Source organism: Rana temporaria, chromosome 1, assembly GCF_905171775.1.
Source record: "Rana temporaria chromosome 1, aRanTem1.1, whole genome shotgun sequence".
Lineage (NCBI taxonomy): Eukaryota > Metazoa > Chordata > Amphibia > Anura > Ranidae > Rana > Rana temporaria.
The window spans coordinates 239,335,794-239,349,385 of record NC_053489.1 but is presented as its reverse complement, the minus strand read 5'-3'; the positions used below and the strand labels follow the sequence as shown (position 1 = coordinate 239,349,385).

General features: G+C 43.8%; 1 protein-coding gene across 3 annotated transcripts in view; it reads right to left on the bottom strand.

Annotated features, from left to right (window-relative positions):
• Positions 1 to 3,712: 3,712 nt before the first annotated feature.
• The window catches only part of RASAL1 (RAS protein activator like 1), a 162,234-nt gene continuing 152,354 nt past the window's right edge, over positions 3,713 to 13,592 (bottom strand). For all 3 annotated transcript variants that reach the window (XM_040351928.1, XM_040351929.1, XM_040351930.1), the window contains 6 exons: positions 13,283 to 13,455; positions 8,307 to 8,447; positions 8,064 to 8,199; positions 4,293 to 4,413; positions 4,073 to 4,152; positions 3,713 to 3,973 (listed from right to left, as the gene is read on the bottom strand). In XM_040351928.1, coding sequence (XP_040207862.1) covers positions 3,852 to 3,973; positions 4,073 to 4,152; positions 4,293 to 4,413; positions 8,064 to 8,199; positions 8,307 to 8,447; positions 13,283 to 13,455 — 773 coding nt within the window. In that variant the 3' untranslated portion in view covers positions 3,713 to 3,851. The remainder of the gene's footprint in view (positions 3,974 to 4,072; positions 4,153 to 4,292; positions 4,414 to 8,063; positions 8,200 to 8,306; positions 8,448 to 13,282; positions 13,456 to 13,592) is intronic.

Sequence of the window (13,592 nt, the reverse complement as noted above, 5' to 3'; positions counted from 1 at the left end):
CGTCATTGGTTTTGACGTGAACGTAAATGGCGTCCAGCCCCATTCACGAACGACTTGCGCAAACAACGTAAATTTCAAAATTTTGACGCGGGAACGACGGCCATACTTAACATTGGTTGCCCCTCATATAGCAGGGGCAACTTTACGTGGCGCAAATCTAACGTAAATGTCGTAACTTTACTGCGTTGACCGCGCGTACGTTCGGGAATTTGCGTATTTTGCTAATTTGCATACTCGACGGGGAAAACTACGGAGGCGACACCTAGCGGCAAAAAAAAAAATTGCATTTAAGATCCACTGTCGGATCTAATGGATATCTATGCGTAACTGATTCTAAGAATCAGTCGCATAGATACGACGGCCCAGATTAGGACTTACAACGGCGTACATTGCGCTGTGCCGTCGTAAGCCATTTGAGAATCTGGGCCTATGCTTTTAGTGTCTCACCGTTTGCATTAACAGGCCTTTAATAGATTTTGCTTGTTGTGGGCTGCCAAGTCTGACTTCTGACCTGCAAGTCTGCTAGATTGCTAGACGGTCATGTTAATCCAAAGGCTTCAGAACTTTCTAGATGATAGACACACGAGTCATCTGACTTTACTTGGTGCAAGGCTGTTGCAGTCCAGTGACTAGTGAAGGGGGGGGGGGTTACAGAGACAGCCAGGCAATCAGAATTTTCAGAAGGTAGCAAGGGTTGTTTTGTTTTTAGTATAGGTTTCATTTACATGTTCTTGCATGCGACAGGGCTGTTGCTAAAGGCATTGTATCCCACTGTATAAAAGCAGTGTGGACCAGAGGTTAATGTGCTAGGTACAGTGCATCGGGAAAGTATTCACAGCGCTGCACTTTTTCCACATTTTGTTCTGTTACAGCCTTATTACAAAATGGATTAAATTCATTATTTTCGTTAAGATTCTACAAACAATACCCCATAATGACAACATGAAAGAAGTTTGTTTGAAACCTTTGCAAATGTATTAAAAATAAAAAACGAAAAATAAATCACATGTACATGAGTATACACAGCCTTTACCATGACACTTAAAATTTAGCTCAGGTGCATTCGGTTTCCACTGATCATCCTTGAGATGTTTCTACAACTTGATTGGAGTCCACCTGTGGTAAATTCAGTTGATTGGATAGGATTTGGAAAGGCACACATCTGTCTATATAAGGTCCCAAAATTAACAGTGCATGTCAGAGCACAAACCAAGCCATGAAGTCCAAGGAATTGTCTGTAGACCTCTGAGACAGGATTGTATTGAGGCACAGATCTGGGGAAGGGTACAGAAAAATTACTGCAGCATTAAAGGTCCGATTGAGCACTGGGGCTTCCACAGGGGCTTCCATTATCCGTAAATGGAAGAAGTTTGGAACCACCGGGACTCTTCCTAGAGTGGGCAGTCCAGCCAAACTTAGCGATTGGGGGAGAAGGGCTTTAGTCGGGAGGTGACCAAGAACCCGATTGTCACTCTGACAGAGCTCCAGCGTTTCTCTGTGAAGAGAGGAGAAACTTCCACAAGAACAACCATCTCTGAAGCACTCCACCAATAAGGCCTGTATGGTAGAGTGGCCAGACAAAAGCCACTCCTCAGTAAAAAGGCACATGACAGCCCGCCTGGAGTTTGTCAAAGTACTCTCAGATCATGAGAAACAACATTCTTTGGTCTGATGAAACAAAGATTGAACTTTTTGGCCTAAATGGCAAGCGTCATGTCTAGAGGAAACCAGGCACCGCTCATCACCTGGCCAATACCATCCCTACAGAAAAGCGTGGTGGAAGCATCATGCTGTGGGGATGTTTTTTAGCAGCAGGAACTAGACTAGTCAGGATCGAGGGAAACATTGTACAGAGACATCCTTGATGAACCATCCCCCGGAGCACTTTGGACCTCAGACTGGGGTGAAGGTTCATCTTCCAACAGGACAATGACTAAGCACACAGCTAAGTTAACAAATGAGTGGCTCTATAGGACAGAGGACGACACGGGGGAGCAAAGGGAGGAGCACACAGGGAACCAGAGGAGGAAAGGGAGGAGAACATGGGAGAACCGGAGGAGCGCATGGAGCAAAACACAGGGGAACTGGAGGAGCGCAAGGGGGAGGACTTGGAGGGGGACCGAACTGGAGCACACGGAGAACACAGAGGAAGACATGGAGGGGGACCGGCAGAGGATACAGGGGACAGTCAGGGATGAGGTGCGGCAGTGGGAGGAGTTACAACCACCGATCTCCCTGTCTGGCTTTCAAAAGGGCAGCAGAAAACTGCGGGGAGGGAGAGAAGGAGAAGCGGCTGACAGATGCTTTATTGAAAGCCATACAGGGAAATCAGTGATTGTAACTCCCCCACCACCGCACCTCGTCCCTGACTGTCCAAGTATCGGGTCAAGCATCTGAGCATTTGCAGGAGTACAAGTACAATCTACTCATAGAACAACTTTACTTCAATACTGATATTATGATCAATATGTTTTTATATATATTATTATATCTTTTAAAATTCACTTTTTTTGACTATTTAAATATGTACATTTATTTTATTTATTATTGGTACTTTTATAGCACTGTCAAATTATGCAGTGCTTTACACATATATATTGCACATTCACAACAGTCCCTGCCCTCGAAGAGCTTACAGTCTAAGGCCCCTAACTCATATTTATACATAGATTACACAATACTAGAGCCAATTTAGACAGGAGCCAATTAACCTACCAGCATGTCTTTGGAGTGTGAGAGGAAATCAGAGTACCGGGAGGAAACCCACGCAGGCACAGGGAGAACAAGCAAACTCCAGGCAGGTAGTGCCAAGGTTAGGATTTGAACTAATGACCCTAGTGCTGCTAGGTGGTAGTGCTAACCACTTAGCCTATTAATATACAGGAATAATATAGCGCTAACAGTTTGCGCAACGCTTAACAAAATGAGCCAATGTGCTGCCCTATTTAGGATTTTTTTCTCAAACTACAGTTTAGTTAAATCTCATGTAAACCTTATTTTAATTTCTTTTGACCAGAACGTTTCTGCATGTGTGCTCTTGTATATGACAATTGGAAACAATGCATTAAGATAAGTGTCCCTGGAAAAAAAAAAACTTAGGTGACCAGGCATAGGCTGATTAATGTACAGTACAAGGATTGCCCACCACCACTCTGTGAGTTCTCCTGCCTCTGGAGGCCATAAGAGAGGACCCGGCCACTGCAAGGGTCACCTTCACCAATAGATGTCCACACTGTGTAGGCAGTGATGTGGATACCCAAAGAACAATAGAACTATGGTGCCACCGTCAATTGTGTAGTGTAGTGTAGTGGTTAAACTTTGAGACAAGTTTTTTTTTTTTTTTTTACAAATCACTGCCATCAAGATCAGCTAGGGCAGTGTTTCTCAATTCCAGTCCTCAAGGCACACCAACATGTAATATTTTCAGGCCTTCCATTATTTTGCACAGGTGATTTGATCAGTTTCACTGTCTTAGTAATTACCACAGCCGTTTCATCTAAGGGAAATCCTGAAAACATGACCTGTTGGTGTGCCTTGAGAACTGGAATTGAGAAACACTGAGTTAGGGCAGCTGTACATAGGTTCTATAAAAAGCTAAAAAAAAAAAAGGGCTATTCTGTGATAGATATTGCTATTTAAAGCAAGCTCAACTCAGATCTTTATGGACCAAAAAATGTGAAACTGCCGACTTGGAGAAAAAAATGAGGTAGTGAACAGTTTTGTTGGGTTTATTTATTTTTTGACCTTTGGAAGAAAAATACAAAAGTCTGAAAAATGGCCATATGTGTACAGCAATAAAAAGAATTGGAATATGTCTGGATGTGTATCTGTCATCTGTCATCATTACTGTTTTAAATACAGTTACTATGATTAGGAGCCTCTTCCCTTTCCCTACGTTCAAAGACCTGGTGTGCTCTTTGCAAGTCCTCAATGATAGTTAGCAAACGTCTTGCTGCAGATGAAGCGATGAGGCCTGAAGGAGGAAAAAATGAACAATAAAAATAAATTGCTAAACTGGTCATGTTATACAATTTCACAATGGTTATAATATTCTGTAGCAGTAATACTGAACCTTCAAATCCTTTCTCGGTAGGACCTCTTGTTTCTGCTTTCCCTGTGGCCACACCATCTGCACCATCCAGGTACTTATTCCTGTTAAAAAGTAGGTATATCACATGCCGGGGCCAGTGGTTTAAAATATGAAGAAGATATCTTAAATGGTTACTTCATACGACTAGATGTTAGGGAGGCAACCACATATCAACAAAAACTAAGAAGAACCATTTGCAAACCTGAGTATGTCCTTGACCAATAGAAGATGGCAATATAACACCTGAGCCTCAGCATCTGGATCCAAAGGATCACTCCAGTCGCCCAATGTCACAGCTAAATGTGTCCGACTACACCCACGAACTGTAAGACACACAAATAAAAAAGAGGAATTTTGACTTCCCTGCAAATTTTGGAGAACAGTACAGAATACAGGCAGAATTCATACACAATGGGTTATAAGTAGGTACTTTCAGGTGATTGGAAACTGGCAAAGCTTTAGAAGACCTGCCCCACTGAGTGCCTTCCCTGTAACCCCTCCCCACTGTGTGAGTCCTCAGTTTGTTACAAGCAACTCACAGTAAACTAAGGAATGAAAGTTAAGGTGTCCTGTACTGTACTCCAAAATATGGCATGTACAGGTAAATCCAAATTCCTTTCATCCTAATCATACAGTACACAGGCAGAAATGTCCCCAAGCATTAAACAGGAAGGTGGGCAATAATGATGAAAACATAAATCTTGCCAACAGGCCCAACAACGGTCAGAAGTCCTAACCTCAGAGAGCCACTTTGAGAGATTTGCGGTCAAAAGCTGTGTCACCAGAATATTGACAGTCCACCTGGTAAGACTTTTAAAAAGTATGAACAGAAGACCAGGAGGCAGCCTAAGGCCTCGTACACATGACCGAACATGTCCGCTGAAACTGGTCCGCGGACCAGTTTCCGTGGACATGTCCGGCCGTGTGTAGGGCCTAGCGGCCATGTTTCCTGGCCTAGCGGACAGGTTTCCAGCGGACAAAAGTTTCTTATACATGTCCGATGGTTAGTACGACTCATCGGACATGTCCGCTGGTTATGACGTATAACCAGCGGCCCGAAATCCCGTGCATGCGTCGAATTGATTCGACGCATGCTTGGAAGCATTGAACTTCCGTGTCAGAGAACGTTGGTGTCTTCTACGTCACCTCGTTCTCTGTCCGCTGGGATTTTGGTCTGATGGTGTGTACACACATCAGACCAAAACCTCCCAGCAGACATGTCCGATGAAAACGGTCCTTGGACCGTTTTCATCGGACATGTCTGGTCGTGTGTACAAGGCCTTACACAACTGGGCTAAAGGGGCTTGGTACTGAAATGCCCAGGAAACTCTTGCTGCTCTGGTGGAATTGGCAAGTTAAAGTACAGAGGAGATTTCTCATTGAGAATGTAAGCACTTGCAAACAGTTTTTGTATACAGTACATTATGCAATGGTGGACTTTGAAGCAGGAGTGTCCATTGTGGGGTGGAATGCCGAGACCACCTTATGACCCTGGATATAAGACAACCTTGTCATTGAGAATTTTGAGGAAACGCTCTTTACAGGAAAGGGACACCATTTCAGAAACTCGTCTGGCAGACAATAGTACACAAAAAGGGCACTTTGTATGAGATATTCTCTAGACTAGAGGAATATCATGGATGGGTTCAAAGGGTGGTTTCTGTAGGGCAGTCAGAACAAAGCTCAGATCACAAGGAATCACAGTGTGTGGCAAGGGAGAGTGGAGTTAGAGGCCTTTGAAAAATAATTGGCAAGGTTGAGACCTGACCTTTAAGAGTACTTAAGACTTAAAATTGGTCAAGTTCTAATTGTCAAGACCTGATTGTAGAAAGGCCAGAACACAAGGTACAGAATAATCTCTGGGATGGATGTGCCTGTTTTCACACCAGACAAATAAAAATTCCTGGTGCGGGATCATATCGTCCTAGAATAGGCTTTTCTTGCTTTTAGCAAGGTAGAAATCATAGACTCAAAAACCCCTCTATCCTTTAATACCAGAGTTTCAACAGCCATGCCATTAAAACCACAGGCTGAAAAGCAAGATGGAGAGGACCATGATATATCAAATCTGGTCTGCTGGGAAGAGGCCAGGGGTTGTCCATTAGAAGTCTGAATATGTTTGTGTACCAGTTTTTTTTGTGCCAGTTCAGTGCAATTAGAATCACAAATTTGTTCTCTTGCTCTATTCTCTTGAGAAGAAGGATTTGCGCTGGAAGAAAGGCATAAACTAGCCTGAACTGAGACTAGAGGATTATCAAGGCACCTGAGGCTAGAGGTAGAGGATCCCTGGTTCTGACAACAGAGATAGTTTGTTGTTAAACCTTGAGGCTAGGATGTCCACATCCAAAATCCCCTATTTTTGGAATATCAGATTGAAAATATCTGGATGAAAGGCCAATTCCGCTTGATTAGGTGTTGCATCTGAGATAATCCTTTGTCCACTCTTGAGATGTGGACCAGAGAGACTGCTGGACAGTGATTCTCTGTCCAAAACATGATCAGATTCCCTTCCTTTAAGCCAACCAGACTTCTGGTACCTCACTGATGGTTGATGTAAGTTACTGCCATGGGCATTGTCTGACTACACCCTGACTGGGTGCCCCTTTAGAAGACGGCCCAGTGCTGTAGAACCAACCTGACTGTTCAGAGCTCCAAGATGTTGATGGGGAGCTTAGCGTCCCTCAGTTACCATGTTCCTTGGACTGTTAGGTATTGAAATGTTGAAATGACTTGCATCTGTTATGATAACTTTCCAGTGATAGGGAAGGAATGGTTTACCCACTGACGGGGCTGGAGTTGTGATCAGCCAAGATATGGGATTCCCTGCAATGCTGGATAGGAGTATGGGCAATTGAAAAGAAGGAGCCTGCTTTATCCAGGTTGACATGATGTTTTCTTGGAGAGTTCTTGAATGAAACTAGGTGGTACTGCTTTGAAAAATGCTACCATTAATGCTTGAAATCTCATTGGGAATCTCAATATGGGAGGTCTCTTGGATCCCAATTCTTCAGCACTCTTTCAGAACTTTATTTTAAGAATGACCGGGACCAGACCCAAGTATTTTCAGGTGAAGGGAAGGCTGCAGAGCAGATTTGTTGAAATTGATCACCCAGCCGAAAGCCAGAAGCATCTGAATTGCTCTGTTGACATTTTCAGATAATGAGCATTTATGTTGCTTGAAGCTCCCTCTTCAGCATCGTGACTGTCTGAGGGAGAAAAATCTCACGTGGCTTCCTCCAATACTGCTTCAATATCCTCTTAATTTCCTTCTGTGCTTGCATCCTCTAGGATTGCATATTGGGTTCTTACTCTAGTTGAGAAATGGAAATAGGAAAGAGGCACGGTTGTTTTTGGGTCCTGGACAAAGATGACTCTATTGAAGTGGTTGTAACGCCTTACATACTGCCAGTGAAGTGACCAGCTTCCGGTGATGCACAGGGATGAAACAAACTCTCATACAAAAGTTGTACCTGTCTGCAGCCATCCCTTCTGTAGATCATTCTAAAAACACACAGATTTAGGGCCCTTTCACATTGGCTGTCCAATCAGGTCCGCCTGTCTTTTTTAGGCGGACATGGTCGGACCCTCCAGTCTCCACTATAGAGTGGCGGATGTCAGCGGATGCTGACATTTTTTACTGCTTTTATGCTGATATTTGAAAACAGTAAGGGCTTGATTGGAGGATCAGAAGTTAAAAAATGAAGAAAAATAATAAAACTAGTTAGGCCAAGGATGGTTTTCTCTCTGAGGGAGAAATGGTCCATCACCTTCAGACACTAGCACAAAGCCAACTCACGACTTGGGTAAGGTAATAGGGGAGGCACCTATGGGGCATACCCTCTAAAGCACTGCCATTATCCAATTACCTGAAGGTAAATGAGTAATGTGCTCTGTACTGTAGAGTAAGATAATGAGTGATTATACATCATAAGTTAGTTATGCTCAAAAGTATACTGTACTGTGGCTATATTACCTGTTCGGTCAGATTGCAGGCAGCAAGTCCAATGTGAATTACGATAGGCTCCTTGGTGATATGTTGGCAACAAATTCTGGTTGCACAGGCTGACTTTACGCAGGGCAGAAAGCCACTGATTCAGTTCATTAACATTCTATATAAAAAAATATATATATTTTATAAAAAAAAACAAAAAACTAATATTTCCAGTTTTTCCACAAATGGTACAGGTAATATATAGCCTATTCTATTGGTGCTCACCTTGCACTGTATATACATAATGTGGCAACCTTGTGTCTCAGCATCTTGGGTTATGATTTGCATCATATTTGGCTGCTGAAATGCATTCTCATCCACTCGCTCCACAGCGCAAATCCGATGCACTGGTATAGAAGAACGCACCTGCAACAAGGAAATAGAGCATTAAATGCCAAGTACCTTAAGCTAGCCATACATGTTTCAATCCGATTGTACAATTCTGTCCAATCGTCTTTAATATGGCCAAACATGTAACAGTACAAAGAAGTTGATACATTTAAAGTCTATTAAACAGTTATGCCGCGTACACACCATCACTTTATGTGATGAAAAAAAACGACATTTTCTGTGAAGTAAAAAATGAAGTTTTTGAAACTTCAATTTTCAAAGACGAAGTTGCCTACACACCATTGTTTTTCTCACAATGTTCTAGCAAAGCGAGGTTACGTTCTCACCACTTTTTCCATTGAAGCTTGCTTCATAAGTAGCTTCTCGGCATGCGCGGGTGAAAAAACGTCGTTTTAAACAACGTTTTTTACTACACACTGTCAATTTCTGTGAAGTAAAAAATGACGTTTTGAAAAACGACACATAAAATTGAAGCATGCTTCAATTTTTTTTGGTAGTTTTTTACAAGACATAAAATGACGTTTTCCCCCACACACGGTCAATTAAAGTGACGTTTTTAAAAACGTCGTTTTTTTTCATCACATAAAGTGATGGTGTGTACGGGGCATTAGACTATAATGTGCAAGATAATTTTAACAGCTCATGTTATTGCATAATTGCAGCATACTACTGCAGAATAAGGCTCAATAAGGCCTTGGAATGCAATAATAATATTATTACAAAAATATATAAAATAAATAGGTATCAGTGGCGATTGTCGCTCTTTTTTTTTTTTTGGGGGGGGGGGGGGCGGTCGCATGCAAACTGAAAAATTCAACTGTTTGTAATGCAGGACAATAAATAGCCATTTATCAGGTGATTATATATCATTACTGCTAGATAAAACTGCCCACCATATGCAGGCTCACTGTGCTCATCAAATGCAGCCTCACTGTGCCCATCAATTGCAGCCTCACTGTGCCCATCACAGTAGGCCAATCACATGCACATTTCAAGCAAAATAAAACAAAACCACTTAACATAAGGAGTCCTCATCAGAGCCCCCTTTTACATCATATGTCCCAATCTAAACCCCTTTACAGCAGGTGTCCCCATCACCATCCCTCTATACATCTGGTGTCCTCATCAGAGGCCCCCTATACATCAGGTGTCACAATCAGAGTCTCCCTATACTTCAGGTGTCTCCATCAGCATCCCCCTATAAGGCTGGGTTCACACTACTACACTACTTTCATCCTACTTTGCTCTGTGTTCAATGTTTCCCTATGAGAGCGTCTTGTAGCGTCCTACACAAGTCGGTCCGACTTTGAAAATGCTCCCTGTACTACTTTTGGTCCTACATTGATCCTACTTCAGGCCCATTGAATATCATTGAAGTCGGACCAAAGTAGTATCCTGTTCATGAAAGTAGGATGGATGTAGGACCAATGTAGGATAAATGTAGGACCAATGTAGCAGAGCAAAGTAGGATGAAAGTAGTGTAGTAGTGTGAACCCAGCCTAAATCAGATGTCTTCATCAGAGACCCTCTTTACATCAGGTGTCCCAATTAGAGTCCTCCTTTACATTAGATGCCCCCATCAGAGTCCTCCTTTACATTAGATTGTCACCATTAGATCAGAGTCGTCCTTTACATTAGATGTCACTATCAGATCAGAGCCACCCTTTACATTAGATGTCCCCCCTCTTCACCCCTCCCCCCCCTGAACTCACAGCTCTCACACAAGTCGCCTGTCATCCACCTTCGTAGCTGCGGGGCTGATTCAGAGAAACTGAAAGTGAAGGCCATGGGCGTCCGCTGAAATTTTTTCAGGGGGGGGCGCGCTTCGGCAGCGGCAATACACAGTCGCATTTTACCCTTTCTTCGACCGCTAGCGGGGGTTAAAAGCGCCCCCCATGTTAAAATGTAAAAACACCCCACTGTGCCCCCTGCATCTTTCAATATTTCTTTGTCACTACTGTGTACCCCCTTCTCCACAACTGCCCCTTTGGACCCCTTTACATTACACAGCACCTCACAGCTCTGGACCCCTTTACATTACACAGCACCCCACAGCTCTGGACCCCTTTACATTACAATGCACCCCACAGCTCTGGACCCCTTTACATTACACAGCACCCTGCATCACTGGCCCCCTTTACATTACACAGCACCCTGCATCACTGGCCCCCTTTACATTACACAGCACCCTGCACCACTGGCCCCCTTTACATTACACAGCACCCTGCATCACTGGACCTCTTTACATTACACAGCACCCCCCCCCCCTTGACTGAAACACTACACTATATTGACAGTATATTTATTTCGGGTCTAAAAGAGGAACCTTTTGGAATGAGGGACAAATGGATTTGATTCCAGAAGAGGGACAGGCACTCTAAATAAGGGACAACTAGAAACTTTGCCATAGGCTACAAAACTCTGTGTTGTGTTTGCTCTGCGTTTCCAGACTTGCTAAAAACACATCAGAAAATAGTCTAGTGTTATCTGTGGCAACAGATGTTGGAACAAACAAAGCACAGGCCTAGTAAACAATATAAAACGGCGCTCCCCTCCCTCTGTCCTCTGGTGCTTGTATCGTATGTCACGGAACTGGGTCTGTGTGCAAGGTCCCGCCCCCCTAGTTCAGGTTGTGTGATAGGCGGAACACTAGAAGACTATCAGACGAGCTGAACTAGGGGGGGGGCGGGATCTTGCACATAGACCCAGCTCCATGACATACGATACAAGCACCGCCAGTCGCCACTTAAAGCAGCCCCAGGGCCAGTTCGGCCCTGCTCCTGGCTCTCCCTGGCGATTCCAGGGGGGGCAAACGACCCCCCTTGCCCTATGGAGCGGACGCCCATGGTGAAGGCACAGGACCCGCCAATCACACACCACAGCAGGGAACAATGATAGAGGGAGCGTTCAGGGCGCAGAGCTTAGCGCCCCAAGGACTTTCCAAAGAAAGCCATTGGAGCATCTTGTTTGCAATCACGTCATAGCAGCTGTGTGTCCGGTGCCCTGCACACACTTAAAGGGCCATTATTTTATTTTTATATGTATTTTTTCCAGTGATTGCAGCTCATCATGCTTCCCATACACCTGTGTGTCTGGCATCCCACGCACACTTAAAGGGCCAGTATTTTTTTTTTAATGATGAGTAGCTTTGGGGGGGCAGTGCCCTCTGCGCCCCCCTATGGGCAGGCTGTCACTGTTGGTAAGTAGATCTTGATATTTTTTCATAGTCCTTGTGTGACCACACTTAACCACTTCAATACAAGGCACTTTTCCCCCTTCCTGCCCAAGCCAATTTTCAGCTTTCAGCTCTGTCGCTGTTTAAATGACAATTGCATGATCATGCTACACTGTACCCAAACAAATTTTTTATAATTTTGTTCCCACAAATAGAGCTTTTTTTGTTGGTATTTGATTACCTCTGTGGTTTTTATTTGTTGCTCAACATTTGTGGCACTAATATGCAGCACTGATGGGCACTCACAGGTGGCACAGATGGGCACTGAAAGGCTGCACTGATGGGTACTTTTGGGTGGCACTGATAGGTGGCAGTGATGGACACTGATTTACACTGATAGATGGCACTGATGGGCATCGCTGCTATTGAGGCACTGGCAGGTATTTCTGGTGAACACTGATTGGCATTATGTGTGGGCACACACTGCCACCCATGGCCACCAGAGATGCCATACCTGGTGGTCATCAGTGGTGGCATCCCTGGTGGTCCTGGGCAGGCATTCGTGGGGGGGCTGCGCTGATAAACAATCAGCACATACCCCCCCGTCATCAGCATGATAACTTCTGACCAGTTCTCTGAGAAGGCAGTCTGGAGTGTGTGTTGTGGGAGGTTGCTATAAATAGATTAGCACAAAGCTTGTCTTGTAAAAGCACAGCTCTGAAAGCATTTTCCTCCTTCTGCTAATGTGGAGGGGGGGGGGGTGTGTGCCTTTCCTCCAATCAGTTGTCACATAGAGTATGTCAGAACCACACTCCTAGTGCTGAATGAAGTAAAAATTCTTACCCGTAAGAATTCATTTAAGAATTCTAAAGAATATAGGAAGATGATTACAGATAAAACTTGTGTAGGGAGATTTGTTTCATCCATGTGCATTTTTTGTGAGATACTCCTAAAGGGACATCTAAAGGGATGCAGACCCTGCCACGTTCCTCATTAGAGCCCAGCAAGGGCAGCTGCTGATTTATGATGAAAGTACTCCAATGCACCTTCATTTTACACATGGACATAGACCGCTATTTCTTCAGAATATCAAAAAAGTAGGAACCTGCAACAAAGCTTGTTAAAATCCTTGGAATGTACATTGACCACCCAGAGAGGAATGTTTTTTTTCTCAACAAAAGTTGAGTTACACTTTAGGTGTAAAGAAGGATACACCAAATGAACATTGACCAATCCTTCCAATTTGGCAAAAATCGAAATTGTCAGAGGTATCGAGTTAAAACCCCATTTTGGGGAGACTGCAAATTCAGTGTTGCCAGTAGAGCCCAAGATTGCCATTCCCCTACCATCTCTCTGTAATGACTTTGTCCTTTTCTGGATGCTAAGAGGACCCTGCCACTGAGCATCCAACAGGAAGGGTCTCTGTCATGCAGGCTCCCAGGTGGACACCTGAAGAAGGGCCCAAGCAGAAGTAGAGAGTAGAGGAAAACAGTTGGGGTTGCGGTGTCACCTGGGCACAGGTAAACATTATACTAGAATGGGGCATTAGCTTAGGACACCAATAAATCAAACATTGGCTCCTTTTATGGTCCCACACAAGGTTTTGTAATTTCTCTGCTTGAGAGCCAATGATCTCTGTTCTATGATTATGTGCCTTACTTTATATGCCACTTACCTGCCAATCTGGTGTTTTGGAATAGGATAGAGTCTGGCTACTGAGCCAAAAGTATCTCTTCTTGAAAGTAAAACGAGTAACCAGATTTACAGCTTCAGCTTTACGCTTGTGTAAAAAACCTTCTTTAATAGTGACCGATGGATGAAAAAGAGTGCGAGATGTCTGTCCACACTCTACAAGAGAGAGAATTAAACAGATGAGTAACTGAATGTTGGAACAGATGTCAGAAAGTACTAAAACATATGAACTTTTTAGGCCTCCAGGCCTGAGATGAAGCATTTTGCAGTATCCATGACACACCAGGGAAAAG